We start from the raw sequence: 17,283 nt of genomic DNA on the forward strand, positions 1-17,283 counted from the left end.
GGTATATGCTGTAACATCTTTAGGTGTGTGTATCAACTATTACTTTTTGACTCCCCCACCATTTCCGGAGTCCTTACCCAGCTTCACTATAGGTGTTACCACATTCGGAGAGGGGCCAACATACCTAGAAATTACCATCTGGCCACTATTGAGCTGGCAGGAGTCGAAAAGAAATACCATCTTTGGGGAGGTGAGGGCACCCAAGCCCTTTCGAGTAGCAACAGCCTGTGAATCTTTTACCCACAAAGGCTAGTTTTCCTTCAATATAAAGGCCAACTAGAAACTGTGGACAAAAGATCCATCAAAACAGAGCACTAGGTGGATTACAAGATATTCCAGATGGCCAAAGATTGAAAGTAATAGGGCTTACTAAGATCAGCAAAGGTACTGATATTAAGAGGAGAAACACCCTATAGATTTATGGCATGCTTGGGGATTATAAAAGCATGTGCTTTTCTTCAGTCCTCCCTGGCAAAGTTGCTAGAGCTTGACTTGGAAATTATCCTCAACATCCAAAGAGGGCACCAACTAGTGCCAAAAAGATCCAGGACTAGTGCCTTAAGCAACCCCTAAGATATAATTTTGTACTTCCTTTAACAAACTGAAAGCATGCTAGTCCTTAACTTTGCAATGACCAAATGAAAGTTATTTGGATGAGTCAGTAATTCTCTATTTCAATAAATGTCTCTCAAATTTCTGCTGATTAAACAAATCTATTTCTTGATCTGCATTCATTTTTCAAACATTATAACACTCACTTTGTAATGTTTCATTTCACTGCATCACTTACTTGACACATATCACGGCTCATCCTATTGCATTAAACACCCATTAGGGTCACAGTAGAATCCTAAACCCTGTTTATGATAATTGCCATAAAGACTAGTCTTACTATACATCCTAGTGTTTCACATGGTGTTTTTCTTTTTTAGTACACACTTAACCCTTGAGTGTTCATATTTTTTCAGGTGCTTCCTGTCATTATTCTGTTTCCTCATAATTAACTTTTTTTGTTGGTGCCTATATTATTTCTCGTCATTTGTACTTGCCAAAAAATGAATCATAACATCTATACTTTTTCAATTTTTCCATTACATAGGATACACACATAAATTTGAGAAGCATTCTCCAATCAGAGTTTTTTTTACCATTGCTTGATATTTGCAAGCATTACAGCCTTCTCCATCACTGAGCTGGGTTCCACTCTCAACATTCAGCATGAAATGCTCACCAACAACAGAATCTCAGTCACACTCATTCTGACTGTCTGCTACTTCAATCACGTTTCCATGTTTCTCTAATCAGACACCTGGCTTTCAATAGCTCTCAACTCGGAATATGTCTTTAGTTGCAGGACTTGGGTTTTTCTACTTATCGCCTTTTGAGACATGGATTTAACCCAGAACTCAATTTCCATGTCAACATTCTTCAAACTGCACATCAAGTCTATGTCTTTTAATACTGACCCGTTTGTACCTACTTCAATCGAAACTGAGACATAACTCACCATATTCTATGTATTCTTACCACAGAACCCGTACCAGAAATGATTAGAATGAATAATAACATTAAACGCATTTGTATTACAAACACTTTAATAAATCTGTCTGTGTATGTAGATAGTAACAACCTCTTACCTCTAAATAACCTTTGCTCAAGACCTGAATCCCCACATACTGGCCAGATGTGTAATTGACTGCTTGCTCATTCGTCATTTCCTATGATAAATAAACTTGGTCTAGACTGTGGCCCTAAATACTATCATCTAGTTTAGTCATCTCCAAATCTTCCTTCTTGAGACTTGCACTTCTGGCACTATTTCCTATGCCTTTGCATTTTAGCATCACATTTGACTTTACTACATTTATTTGTAAGATTTGTTCTGAAAGTTCCTATTTATTTCTCATCGACTATTTAAACCAACATGTCTTCTCAGTGTCAGCTCGACGATTCCGGTCAAGTCTGTTGCACCTTCACCACCAAAGACTCACTAAACCAAAGGTCTATGAAGAAGGAGGAGGATTGACAGCAGAACCATTTACGTTTGAGAACAGAAAGGATTAGAGTTGAATGAGCTACTTTGGATCTTGCCTTGGAAGTTGGCCTTTCAATGAAGTGCTATTTGAGCAAGAGGAGTGGCTTGTTCAAATAGATACGGTGCCATCTAAAAGGAGTCCCAAAAAAGATTAGAATCCATGAGTAGTATGTTTTTTTTATTGTATCTTATAGTTTACGGTATCAAAATTGGGTGGAGATGTAAGTAACTACATAATAGCGATAATCCTTCCACTGTCCACTAAAACCTGGTAAGAGTAATTTCTGTAGCATAAAGACTATGGTAACTGGGTAAAAATAAATCTATTCTCTTAATGACTCCTCAGTGAGAGGTTATAGAATTATAGTTGGATAATCCAGGAGCCTCAAAATTATGCTTCCTCCATAGAGAGACTATTTTGCCTTGACTGAGTATCATTGGAATAAAACCTTTAAAAAACGGATTACTTAGGTGGCAAATAATATGGGCAGAGCGCATTAGGTTTTTTTAAGATCCAAGTGGGAGCTAGGACCAATGGAGAATCAATAAGATTCATATGTCACTGGGGTATGGTTCAGGTATTAGAGAAAAATGGGGCAAAATATAACAGGATAAGGAAAGGTGAATTATGTGGAATGGCAAAGTAGACAGGAAACCATGAATTTGACAAATGAAGCATCTATTTATGGCACCCGCCTCTACACTATATATGAGACCCAAAGAGGTGGGAACAATATTAGAACAGGTATGTAATTTGATTTTGTATTGATTAATTCATAACTCGTCAATAGGTTTTATTCGTAATAATGTTTTTGTACAAGCCAGTTAGTGGACTAATGCGTCCACTTGCAGGGGCCTGTGTTTGACCTCATGGTCACAGGTTCAAATCCCGGAGGGTCCCCTCTGCCTTTCATCCTTCTGAGGTCGATACGATGAGTACCATTGAGTGGTGTAACAATAAACATCTGTTATTCAGTCTTAAAATGCCTATGGATGAACGTGCGCTTTACAAATACACGTTATGTTATTTGGTAGACCAGTTCCCCAGTACCTTAGCAATTTTCGGACAGACAGGCAATGCCCATAATAATTATTTCTGCTATTCCTAGAAATGCAAAAACTGTTTACAACTACAAGCTTGCTGAATTGCCAAATGTCTTCTTTCCACGCTTTTACTTTTAAGAGGTAGTGGGGTCGATCAGTCAAGGCTCACAACCGGAGGAAGTTATTGGGTAGAATGTTTAGCTGAGGTGGACCCACTCATAAGAAGTAGATTGTCTAAGCAGTGTCATCCTTTAAGAAAACATTAGAACTTTTATTGTTAATACAGTTGTTATTATTATTATTCAAAATCCTTATGAACTTGAGAAAATGTATGCTATGAACAATAATGTGTGAGTGTGTATTTGTTTACTCTATAACTGAAGTGGCCACTAGCCTTATTGCGCATAATGAAGTTTAAATGCACAGGGAGTATTCTAATGCCTAGCCAAGCACTGTGCCAGTTTGCGAGTGTTCAAGTTATCTCATTTTGAAACCTGATCTTCCTTGGTGTCCTTTTCCTGTTGGGAGGCAGTGAGCCCCCACCACAGAAACCACACTAGGCTGCACAGTGATCAGTAAGCTGCTTGTATTACAGGAGTCTTAGTCGGGGTCAAGAAAAGAGACACGCTGCATTCAGTGCAGCTGAATAAACAAGTCTGCTTGTGGATACAACCACCTGCAGCTGGAGGATAAGTTGAGCAGCATCTGTGGAGGGTGAGGCACAAGGTCTTCATACATGGTGCAACATCAAGGTCAGGCACATTGCAATACTAGGCCAGAAGTAGTGCAAAAAACATGATGGCAGCATTGGATGGTCTTCTGGGTGAGCTGGAAGCGACCCCAGATTACAGGGGACCCCTGCTGAAGGAGCAGGAGAAGCTGTTTGAGATACTTGAACGCCTACACTACTTCGATTATAAGGCATATGCGGCTAGGGCTCATACAGAGCAGTTAGAAAGATACAGATTTTACCTGCATGGGATACCATATTGTTATCTTGCTCGCAACTGGATTGGTGGGCCGGGTGGCTGTGGATGATTCTTCCTCTGACTGTGTCATGCCGATTTCAGATGCTGGAGCAGTGTGTCCGGTTCGGGTGGCGTCCCCTAGTGGCCCTCAGATATCGCGGTTTCCATACTCTGTTTCTTCAAGCTATCCTTAATGGGGTCCTTTGGGATCTGTACAAGATGGGTGTGCTGGGGGGCGGCTCGGTTTGGCAACTTCTATGTTGTGTAGGCTGCACTCGTATGGTCTTAGGGCTATTTTGTAGGAGGATGCACTCTCTCTGCTGAGTATGTTGACTTTGTTATTACCACGAACGGCACCTTCATTATGCTAACGGACTACTGATGGCTTGTCTCAGAGTGAAGCCTCCAGGCATCTTTTTGATTTTGTTATGCACTGGTTTGTTGTGATACACTGTAAAACTTAAAATATTTTTGCAATAGCTTTCCAGTGCTACGAAGGCATAATAAAGTTCACACTGTGGTCTAGCAAGTTGGTTCAGAATTGAGTATGGTTCCACTAGGGAGTAAGTGGATCCAAGTGACAGCATTGAGCTGTGTGAGTCCACCACCCCGGCATTATGGGCAAGTCAACTCAAACCAAAACCAGAATGGTGATGTGAGCATGCCCACGCATACAAAGGCAGTCAAGGCTGATGGTCTTTGTCTCTTTTTGAAGGTGCAGTCTGGAGCAGTGAAGGTGTGTGGACAGTCCACACAGTAGATTATGTTTATGGCAACCCGGGGCACAGCCAAGAAAATGTCTGGTACTGTAGAGTGACAAGATGATCAATGTAATAGTAATAGTAGTGAATTCCCTTTCCTTTCATTACTATAAATACACAGTTGTTAAAAGGCATTGATATATTCAATTCATACGGTTTCTGTTGGGATAGGAGCTCTACATTTTCGACCTAACCAACTGGTTTTGATCTTTCCCAATTACTTTTATAATTTTTTGCCTAGATCTTTTCTGGTACCTTTTCAATTTTGAAGGGCTTTTTTGCACTTATCAACATCTTTCAAATTAACATCTCGCATTTAAAATATATATATTTCGAGAATATCTTCACTTTCAAGAAGTCTAATGCAATGAACAAGTCCAGTGGAGACATTCTTTTGTCAAATAGTAGTCCCCAGGTTGATTCCAGAATATACAAGACTGTACAGGGATACTGATTTTCCAATTTGAAAATGTGAGTCAAGATGGACGAATTAAATTTTAGAAAAATAACATAAGAGTACAAATGTTTGTGCTCTACATAATCGAAAAATTTGTGCCGGTCAATAAAGTTATTTTAGGCTTCTTGAGACCAACATTCAAATTAAAAATATAACGTTTGAACACTTCTGGTAATCTAAGTCAAAATGCATTTATTTAGTTTACTTTTTTTATAACGCTGAAGGGCCAAGAAAAAAAGTTGAAAACATGCAATATAGAAATAAGTTGGGTAGAAAGGAATGATAAAGAGAAAAAGGTAGACTTAGAGTGAGAGAGGAATCTGAAAAAGGACATAATCTTAGTAATCACCTTAACCTTGACGAGAGACAATAGCACGATATTGAAAACAACTGAAGTAGATTGAAAATAAGTATAAGTAAAACGATGATGCATATTTTAATCAGGTCTACCTGTCATGTGTTCTCATGAAATCCCAGAATTTCTTGGTTCCATCCTACAAAAAAATAAATTATAGTGAAAAGCTATATCCAAGTAAACTGATTGAAATTAACAATTAAAGCATATTTGATATGAAACCAGTTGCCCTCTTACTTTCTAGATCGAGGGGCACATGCCTAAGTAAAAAACATACACAGGTCAAAACACTTGCTACTAGCAGTATACTCAGCTTATCACACGGTGATCATTGAAGACGCGTTTAAAAAAAATTGTGTGTTTTGTGCATTTAAACAGTGTTTGCACACTTATAGTCTAAAGTATTATTGACCTTTCCGTAATGTTAGCGAGTGTGAATTATCAGTTTATTATGAATAAATAGACCAGCGATATCCAATACTGGTTGAGAAGGGTGGGGTCTATGCAATATTTTCAGAATAACCCTATGATACTGTAAATTATTCTCAGTTAGATTCATGGGATGGAAATGTAGCTAGCCTAAAAATCGGGCATAGACTAGGCCATAAATTGGTTAGATGATCTAACATTTTGGTCCTGCGTAAGCAACTTTGCTTCTAAACATTTGTCCTCCCTTAAGTGTTGACATTCTGAGGCATAGTGTTTTAGATTCCTATGTTGTGTTCCTTATCTAAGGTCAAGTGAGGAACAGTATTAATTTGTTTTTGATGGCGGTGTATTTTTTATGCAGTGTGGTTGTGGATGGTCACTGTGGTTGTAAAATTAAACACTATTGGAGCTCACTGTAATGACTTTGCTGCATGTTTGTCCTTTCCAATTTGCTTCCAGTTTCTTCTTACGCATTTCCACAGTTTATAAAACCCAGTGTCTAGCTTAGCCACCATAGCGACTCTTTTATTCTGAGGTACATTTGTATTTTCTCAAGAAATACTTTAGAATATTTAGGAGACTGATGTAATAATGACTATTTACAACCACATTAAACAACTGAGGGGACAACACAAGTCCCTGTAAAGATATTTAGGATTCCACATGAGAGGTATTGAAACCTTACACAACCTATTTTGTTTCTATTTTAAGGTGAAATATATCCAAAGTAGGGCAGAGGCACAACCTTAGTGAGACTTTTCAGACATCTAAATATGCATCTCAAGGTTGATGGTACAGATTATTGTTAACACAACAGGAACAGCGTCATCATTAAGTCCAGTCACTTTCATGAGACAGTTTCTTAGATGCATATCGCAAGTTAATTATGGCAGATACTGTTCAATAATATGAGAGTGGCATCCGAGGCCTGAAATTCATTAATTTTAATTGTTCAGCAGTGGAACAAACTGACCTGAGATTACGAGGCCTTACTAGGAGTTGGAGAGTTAGAAAATAAATGAAGCCTGTGGATGTGGACTCACTGTGGTATAAATAGGTTGGCAGGGCAATGACTAACAGTAGTTGACGCAGTGTTGGTCAGAGAGTGACTGAGATACTGACATTGAAAAGAGCAGATTAAAGCCAAACCAATCATAACTCTTTACTCATTTAATTATGAAAATGGTTTACCTTCTCCAGGCTTAGGAAAGAATCTCGGAGCTCTGACTACAAACAGCATTGCAGCTGAGCAGTATTTCAGTGCTGAGGTTGCATGATTAATGTGAGCTGCCATTCACAATATGAGAGAAAGTCAGGAGGATACAGTTTTTTTTTTAAATCTCAGCCAGTGCAACTCTAAACATATAACATGACAGTAAGCTTTTAAATATTTGTTTTCCTTGCGGTTCAGTAAAGATATAATTGAGATATTCAAAAACATCACCACAGCTAACACAAGCTAAAAATTGTTTTCTATGAATTCACCAACGTTACCAGATCGTATTTAAAAGATTCACAAATGGGGGATTTTACCCATACTGCTTTTTTTTACTAAAATACCCAAGTTAATTATATCTACTGACTAACTGAAAGACTAAAGGATAGAACATGGATGAATGATAGAGTGGCTTGAGTGGATCCTGCAATGGGAAAATAATGTAGTTACTACCAATAAATTAACTCAAGACTGTAATGGAACGTTGTATCAGTAAATGTAGTAAATGTAAGAACCGAGGAATTTCTTTATTTAGAAATTTTAGAAGTATAGAATAATATATGGATGGAAGTACTCTAGGACATAGTCTTGGAACCCGATAATATCATGGTCAAAATAATAACTGCAATAGTTATCTCCACTTATTTCTTCCAAACTATCTCGTATAGGCCTTTTTTTAGTTACATTATTTAAAGAACAGTGGGTCCCCACTAACCCAAGGTATGGCTGAAGTTAAGAAGGCACCTCTGACAATAGTAGCAATAGATGCTGCAAAAGATTTTGATCAGTTTAATTGGATATATCTTTGGGAGCATTAAAAAGCTTTGGTTATCCCAATAACGTTGTTCAAGCGATGAGGAGTGTGTACTCTAATCCTAAAGCAAAGGTGTTGGTAAATGGAGCCTTGACAGATTGGTTTAACATTTCGAGGGGCACAAGGCAGGGGGTGTCCCCTGTCACCACTTTTATTTAACCTGTACATCGAGCCTTTTGTCAGCTGGCTTAGGATGGATCCTGTTATTCATCCCTTCAAGATGGGAGATTTAGAACTCAAATTTGCTCTTTATGCAGATGATCTGCTTCTCTATACAATAAATCCAACAGAGGCCATACCTCGGCTATTTGAGATGGCGGAGAGATTTGGCGAGGTTTCAGGATATACAATGAATAAAGAGAAAACGGAAATAATGGTGTGGAACCAGGTAAAGAGATATCAGGGGGCAAAGAGCCAAATTAGGTATTTAGGGGTCCAATTAGTGCAGAAATGAGAGGATATCCCTAAAGTGAATTGGAGGAGGATGTCTAAAGAGGTCGCCAGCTTACTTACACGATGGACCAATCTCCCTTTATGAATGTTTTAACACACTTGGACTCGGCGTAAATCAACAGTTCAATGTTGTTGCGTGCTCTAGGGTGTAGTCTCCGTGATGGAGTACAAGTATATATCAAGTAAGCATGGCCCTGATTGGGTAACGTCCCCTACTCACAGCTCAATCCCACTTGGGGTTGTAAAGTTCAAAACAATAAAGATCAATCAGTTCAGATTTTCCGAAACGTATTTATTCTTCAATTTTAATCGGTGTATTTTTGTAATTTATATTTTGCATTTTCAACACAAAGATAAGGGCATCCAGCCGTATATCCAAAACATTTTCATATCCAATGCATTTCGACTATGTTCTAGCCTTCATCAGGGATATAGGTTCTACAATCAAGGTAAATAAATCATGTATGAGGGTACATAGGAAAATACATATAATCATAATCAAGTGAACAAAAAGTCATCATACATCTAACGCATCATTATGTCTACAATCCGTGAGGTAGTGTGTTTGAATAGCACCAAGGTAGAAATGTGAAAAAACAAGGTGTATATGAAGTGCCCAAGTTATATAAAGTCCCCATGAATCTACTATAATCAAAAAAGAAAAAACGACGTTGTGAAATGTCGAAATTTATAGAGCCGGGCTTATCCCAAAAGGAAGATTTAGTGTACCATAATCCAAGGTCATGTGCTCGTGATCACATCCCCCGTTTGGTGTACATGAAAACGGATAAATAACAGCAATCGAATCAGTGCTCCCCTCCCGCGTGTCACAAAAATCGGATTAACTCACATGTCTAAGAAACTCCGATCCTCTCAAAAAGGCTTGTTTGTTCCGAGGTACCGGCAGCGTGCACAGCCGCGTTATCTAATCAGGTTTTAACATCAAAGTAGGACTACAAAACTAAGCAGAACTCGTCTTTCGAAGGCCATCTTGTAGTGTAGTGAACGTTAAAAAATGTGTGTATATGTATGTTACTCCAAATATCGATGTCTAATCGTTACAACATTCAAAAATGTGTGTTAAAAAATAAATGAATAAAGAAAGTATGAATTCCGATCATCAGGGACTCAATGGTGTCAGAATAATAAAGATATTCATTAAATAAATAATTGTGATATGTCTTAAATTACGGCGGCCATCTTAGAATGGGTAATCGTCCTGTTTCTAACATGATACCTATATGGTATAAATAAAATACGTCTATATTAGAGTACTTCTAGTACATACGAGTATGAGGTCTGTTGACAAAAAATGGAGGAAAAAAATGGAGGAAAAAAATGAGGAACGTAATGCTTGTCCTACCAGGGCATAAGAGATATAAAAGGATTACTTATGATTGCATATTCAAACCAATATGTATGGATCCACCCATAGTGTGTAACAGTTGTATAATTAAACCTAATGTGATGTGTGTAATACAATCAATGTAGACATAGTGAGGGTGAAAAAAAAAGATATAGCAGGCAATGTCAAATATCATTCAAATTCTTAAAGTCTCTACAAGTAACAGCTGTATTCTGTCCGGTCATTCATCCCCATTGGTTTCAATGTTTCCAATTTATATATCCAGAAGTTTTCACGTTGTAACAGGCTCTTGTTGTTATCCAAACCTGCTTTTTTTGCTACAACTTCCAAGATGGTGTATCTCAATTGGTTTGTGTTGTGGGATGCCTCACTGAAATGTGCCGCAACCATTGATTTCATCAGTTTATTTCGAATGTTGGATTTGTGTTGATTCAATCTTGTTTTTATTTTTCTCTCAGTTTTCCCCACATAACCTTGTCCGCAGGGACATTTCAATAAATAGATGACATTCATTGTGTCACATGTAGCTGATACACGTAACTTTATTTTGTAACCTTTGCTGGGATGTGTTATGAAATTTCCTTTGATTATGCTATTGCAATGACTGCAGTTATGACAAGGTAATGTTCCATAAAATGCTTCCTCAGGACTATGTTTCTTAGGTTTCAACAAGCTTCCCAAATTCCTCGCCCTTTGATATGCGAACAACGGCATTTCACTGAATATGTTGTTAAAATCTGCCTCTTGTGATAGTATCATCCAGTGTCTTTTGATGATATTCTTGAATACCTTACTCTTGGTGGAATACTTAGACACCACCACTACTCTTGTGTTTTCCTTTTTCAAGGTTAATAGTTAGTAATTCTTTCCTGTTTTTCAATGCACAACGTGTTCTAGCATCTTTCAGATTCTCTTGTGGATAGCCCCTTTCTTTGAATCTGCTAGCCATTTCACTTATTCTGATGTCTGCTTGTTCAGGTGATGACACTATCCTTTTTACTCTTATCATCTGAGAATATGGGAGATACTTCTTTAACGAATCTTGATGAAAACTATTGTGATGAAGCAAATTATTCCGGTCTGTAGATTTCCGATAAATGTCAGTTCCAAAAGAGGCGCCCCTTCTTTGTATTTCTACATCCAGAAAAGTAATCCTGCTATTATTGATTTCGGATGTAAACTGAATTCTTTCATGCCTTGTGTTCAGTTCTACAATAGCTTTAGTGAGTGTCTCCTCTGATCCAGTCCATATTATAAACATGTCATCTATGTATCTCAATATCAATTTAGCCTGTGATAGCCATGGTTCCTGAGTCAAAATATGTTGTTCTTCAAACCGTTCCATGTAAAGATTTGCATATACAGGAGCTGCCGAATTTCCCATCGCTGTACCTGTTAATTGTAAATAGTATTGATTTTTCCATTTGAAATAACTGTTGAAAAGAGTAAAATACAACAATTCCATTAGAAAGACCTTAAAATCCGGATCAAAATCAGTATTCAATAATATATATTCTATCGCTTCTATTCCCTCGTGGTGGGGTATTGAAGTATATAAGGATTTGACATCCATACTACAAAGGATGATCTGCTCGTCACTAGTTATTTGAACTTTCTCCAATGTATCTAAGAAGTGAGTCCTATCCTTCACAAATGTTTTCATCCTCATCACACAAGGTTGTAGATGTTTATCCAACAACTGTCTTATTGGTTGATGTATGCTTCCTATAGTTGACAAAATTGGCCGGAACGGCCGATTGTTAAGATTTTTGTGTATTTTAGGCAGCATATTAATCATTGGACTTTTTGGGTAACAAGTGATAAGAAACTTCTTGGTTCTCTCATTAATAACTCCATTATTGTATGCTTTAATGATAATTGTTTCAAGATGTTTAGAAAATTGCTCAGTCGGATTCACATCCAAGGGTAGGTACACAAGACGGAAGTCCTCATCCTGGGATCCTCACCCTCCGCCTGGGACGACTCCTGGTGGCCCCCCGCCCTAGGCAGCGCACCCAAACCAACAGACCACGCACGCAACCTGGGCTTCATCCTGGACTCCTCCCTCTCCATGACGAGACAAGTCAACGCCGTCTCCTCGTCATGCTTCAATATCCTGCGCATGCTACGTAAGATCTTCCGGTGGATCCCCACCGAGACCAGGAAGACGGTCACCCAGGCCCTCGTCACCAGCCGTCTGGACTACGGCAACACCCTCTACGCCGGAACCACCGCCAAACTCCAGAAGAGACTCCAGCGGATCCAGAACGCCTCAGCACGACTCATCCTGGACATCCCCCGTCGCAGCCACATCTCCGGACACCTGAGAGATCTGCATTGGCTCCCGGTCAACAAGAGAATCACCTTCCGTCTCCTCACCCACGCACACAAAGCCCTACACAGCCAAGGACCAGGATACCTCAACAGCCGCCTCAACTTCTACGCTCCCAAACGCCAGCTCCGTTCGACCAGCCACGCCCTCGCCGCTGTCCCCCGCATCCGCAGAGCCACTACAGGGGGACGATCCTTCTCCTACCTCGCCGCCAAGACTTGGAACTCCCTCCCCACCCACCTCCGCCTGACCCAGGACCACCTCGCCTTCAGGAAGCAACTCAAGACCTGGTTGTTCGAGCAGTAGCAGATTCCCCCCCCCCCCCTCCCAGCGCCTTGAGACCCTCTGGGTGTGTAGTGCGCTATATAAATACGATGATTGATTGATTGATTTTTGTCAGCTAAATGTCGTTCCACTTCTCTCTCATAGTGTGGTATTCATTACAACTATTGCACCTCCTTTATCCGCCTTTAGACAGATGATATTAGGATTCCGAGCAATTTTATTCAAGGCTTCAATTTGTTTCTGAGTCAAATTATGATGTCTTGATTTCTTGGAGAAACTTAATTTGGATAATTCCATTTTCACCAAGTTCTCAAATGTATCCAATGTTTTGTGAGACATTGGTGCTGTGTAGGTACTGTGTGGTGATAGACCTAAAAGTTGATCATCTATTCTGTCACCTCTGTCTGTGACAATGTTGGTGAAAAAGTGTCTTAAACGCAGTTTCCTCATCAGTTTATAGAAACTCACTTCCAGCTCCAATTTGTCCGTCTCCGTCATCGGGAAAAAAGTCATCCCCTTTTGTAGTGTGTCCATGGAAATTCTATCCAGGTCATGAGGTGACACCGCCGGTGTGTGAGTAGTGTGCGACCCCACCCCCATTTGTAACTTTAAAGCTCCCGTGAGCAGTGGGCTGACGAGCCTGGGATCCCGCACCTAAGTGGTACTATACCTGGCAGATATTGGCAGCCATCGGCAACCCCAGTACACGGCCTATCCCTGCTGACGAGGGGTGATACCCCGAAACACGTGTCCAGGGATGGCGAAGACAGCGAAGATAGCAGAAAATCGAAAGATGATGCATCGCGAACAATTTACTACATTGACCAGAGTCCTTAGGGGTGACACCGCCGGTGTGTGAGTAGTGTGCGACCCCACCCCCATTTGTAACTTTAAAAGCTCCCATGAGCAGTGGGCTGACGAGCCTGGGATCCCGCACCTACGCGCCTGAGTGGTACTATACCTGGCAGATATTGGCAGCCATCGGCAACCCCAGTACACGGCCTATCCCTGCTGACAAGGGGTGATACCCCGAAACACGTGTCCAGGGATGGCAAAGACAGCGAAGATAGCAGAAGATCGAAAGATGATGCATCGCAAACACTTTACTACATTGACCAGAGTCCTTAGGGGAGACACCGCCGGTGAGTAGTGTGCGACCCCACCCCCATTTGTAACTTTAAAGCTCCCGTGAGCAGTGGGCTGCCGAGCCTGGGATCCCGCACCTACGCGCCTGAGTGGTACTATACCTGGCAGATATTGGCAGCCATCAGCAACCTCAGTACACGGCCTATCCCTGCTGACGAGGGGTGATACCCCGAAACACGTGTCCAGGGATGGCGAAGACAGCGAAGATAGCAGAAGATCGAAAGATGATGCATCGCGAACACTTTACTACATTGACCAGAGTCCTTAGGGGTGACAAGGCCGGTGTGTGAGTAGTGTGCGACCCCACCCCCATTTGTAACTTTAAAGCTCCCGTGAGAAGTGGGCTGACGAGCCTGGGATCCCGCACCTACGCGCCTGAGTGGTACTATACCTGGCAGATATTGGCAGCCATCGGCAACCCCAGTACACGGCCTATCCCTGCTGACGAGGGGTGATACCCCGAAACACGTGTCCAGGGATGGCGAAGACAGCGAAGATAGCAGAAGATCGAAAGATGATGCATCGCGAACACTTTACTACATTGACCAGAGTCCTTAGGGGTGACACCGCCGGTGTGTGAGTAGTGTGCGACCCCACCCCTATTTGTAACTTTAATGCTCCCGTGAGCAGTGGGCTGACGAGCCTGGGATCCCGCACCTACGCGCCTGAGTGGTACTATACCTGGCAGATATTGGCAGCCATCGGCAACCCCAGTACAGGCCTATCCCTGCTGACGAGGGGTGATACCCCGAAACACGTGTCCAGGGATGGAGAAGACAGCGAAGATAGCAGAAGATCGAAAGATGATGCATGGCGAACACTTTACTACATTGACCAGAGTCCTTAGGGGTGACACCGCCGGTGTGTGAGTAGTGTGCGACCCCACCCCCATTTGTAACTTTAAAGCTCACGTGAGCAGTGGGCTGACGAGCCTGGGATCCCGCACCTACGCGCCTGAGTGGTACTATACCTGGCAGATATTGGCAGCCATCGGCAACCCCAGTACACGGCCTATCCCTGCTGACGAGGGGTGATACCCCGAAACACGTGTCCAGGGATGGCGAAGATAGCAGAAGATCGTAAGATGATGCATCGCGAACACTTTACTACATTGACCAGAGTCCTTAGGGGTGACACCGCCGGTGTGTGAGTAGTGTGCGACCCCACCCCCATTTGTAACTTTAAAGCTCCCGTGAGCAGTGGGCTGACGAGCCTGGGATCCTGCACCTACGCGCCTGAGTGGTACTATACCTGGCAGATATTGGCAGCCATCGGCAACCCCAGTACACGGCCTATCCCTGCTGACGAGGGGTGATACCCCGAAACACGTGTCCAGGGATGGCGAAGACAGCGAAGATAGCAGAAGATCGAAAGATGATGCATGGCGAACACTTTACTACATTGACCAGAGTCCTTAGGGGTGACACCGCCGGTGTGTGAGTAGTGTGCGACCCTACCCCCATTCATGATATGAGATATTGATGACCAAATTTCTCAATTCAGGTTCTTATTCATTTTGTCCTTCTTTGTTTCGGCTACTACACTCAGAGTATTTGGTGCGTCCTTTTCTTTTGCCTTTGCTCCTCCTGGGTCTTCCTTTTCTTGTTGGCACACCTCTAAAAAGGCTGCACACTTTTTTGATGCTCAATTGTCTGTTGCTGTCCTGATGTTGCAGGATGTTCATCAACTTCTGTAGGTTGTGGTTGTCTGGGTCTACCAGTCATTCTTGGCCTTGTCGATTGGTCACTATCTGTTGAGGTTGTATCAGTGCTTTGAGTGTACGGTTTTTCTTGTCTGCGGCGGGCATATACCTCTGCCCAGGTATACAACTCCCAGAGCTTGTAATCCATGGTGTCTCTGCGTAGTTTCCGGATTTTTCTATCGCTGATCTCTTGTGTGTGTTTGTTGAGTTGAGTATTGATATCCTCAAGTATCTTTGTCCAATCCTCAGTCGATATATATTCTGTTAATTCATTGGTTAAGGTTGTGATCTCCTTCTGTAGTTCCTCTAAAATATTCGATAATTCCTCGATGATCAGGAGGATGAGATCTAACGAACATTTATTTAAGATTGCGAACCACTTTTCTTTGAATTTCAAGGAATTTTTGCAGAGTGACGGTTTCAAAGCAATTCTTAGTCCGCGAGGTATTCGAAGAGAACTGTGGTATTTTATTAAAGTACTTGCAATTCTGATTTATCGCCCTTTTTGAAAGGTAAAGCAATTATCTTATACTTTGTTCTCTGTTCTTGTGTGATGTAGTTTCCGTTGTATCCTCATGAATTAAGGAATAAATGCGAGTAGCTTCATCCGCTGAGTAGGCGAAGGTATCAGCTCTTTGGTCTGTAATGTTAATGATTTCCTCATAGTGCATTTTTCAAATGGTGCTAAGTGTGTGTCACCGGAAATGTAATTGTCATGAATGTTTTAACACACTTGCACTCGGGGTAAATCAACAGTCCAATGTTGTTGCGTGCTCTAGGGTGTACTCTCCGTGACGGAGTACAAGTATATATCAAGTAAGCGTGGCCCTGATAGCGTAACTTCCCCTAGTCACAGCTCAATCCCACTTGGGGTTGTAAAGTTCAAAACAATAAAGATCAATCAGTATCAAAGGGCGAGGAATATGGGAAGCTTGTGGGGAAAACAGAGAGAAATAAAAACAAGATTGAATGAACACAAATCCAACATTGGAAATAAACTGATGAAATCAACAGTTGCGGCGCATTTCAGTGAGGCATCCCACAACACAAACCAATTGAGATACACCACCTTGGAAGTTGTAGCAAAAAAAGAAGGTTTGGATAACAACAAGAGCCTGTTACAACGTGAAAACTTTTGGATATATAAATTGGAAACATTGAAACCAATGGGGATGAATGACCGGACAGAATACAGCTGTTACTTGTAGAGACTTTAAGAATTTGAATGATATTTGACATTGCCTGGTAAATCTTTTTTTTCGCCCTCACTATGTCTACATTGATTGTTTAACACACATCACATTAGGTTTAATTATACAACTGCTACGCACTATGGGTGGATCCATACATATTGGTTTGAATATGTGATCATAAGTAATCCTTTTATATCTCTTATGCCTTGGTAGGACAAGCATTAAGTTCCTCATTTTTTTCGTTCATTTTTTTCGTCCATTTTTTTGTCAACAGACCTCATACTCATATGTACTAGAGGTACTCTAATATAGACGTATTTTATATATACCATAAAGGTATCATGTTAGAAACAGGAAGATTACCCATTCTAAGATGGCCGCCGTAATTTAAGACATATCGCAATTATTTATTTAATGAATATCTTTATTATTCTGACACCATTGAGTCCCTGATGATCGGAATTCATACTTTCTTTATTCATTTATTTTTTTCTTAACACACATTTTTGAATGTCGTAACGATTAGGCATCGATATTTGGAGTAACATACATATACACACATTTTTAACGTTCACTACACTACAAGATGGCCGTCGAAAGACGAGTTCTGCTTAGTTTTGTAGTCCTACTTTGATGTTAAGGCCTGATTACATAACGCGGCTGTGCACGCTGTCGGTACCTTGGAACAAACTAGCATTTTTGAGAGGATCGGAGTTTCTTAGACATG

General features: G+C 40.9%; 1 protein-coding gene across 3 annotated transcripts in view; it reads right to left on the reverse strand.

Moving 5' to 3' along the window:
• Positions 1-17,283, reverse strand: part of NUDT14 (nudix hydrolase 14) — a 605,258-nt gene that overhangs the window by 329,950 nt on the left and 258,025 nt on the right. For all 3 annotated transcript variants that reach the window (XM_078660294.1, XM_078660296.1, XM_078660295.1), the window contains one exon: positions 5,716-5,759. In XM_078660294.1, coding sequence (XP_078516420.1) covers positions 5,716-5,759 — 44 coding nt within the window. The remainder of the gene's footprint in view (positions 1-5,715; positions 5,760-17,283) is intronic.

The sequence above is a fragment of the Lissotriton helveticus genome, chromosome 9 (assembly GCF_964261635.1).
Source record: "Lissotriton helveticus chromosome 9, aLisHel1.1, whole genome shotgun sequence".
NCBI classification, from domain to species: domain Eukaryota; kingdom Metazoa; phylum Chordata; class Amphibia; order Caudata; family Salamandridae; genus Lissotriton; species Lissotriton helveticus.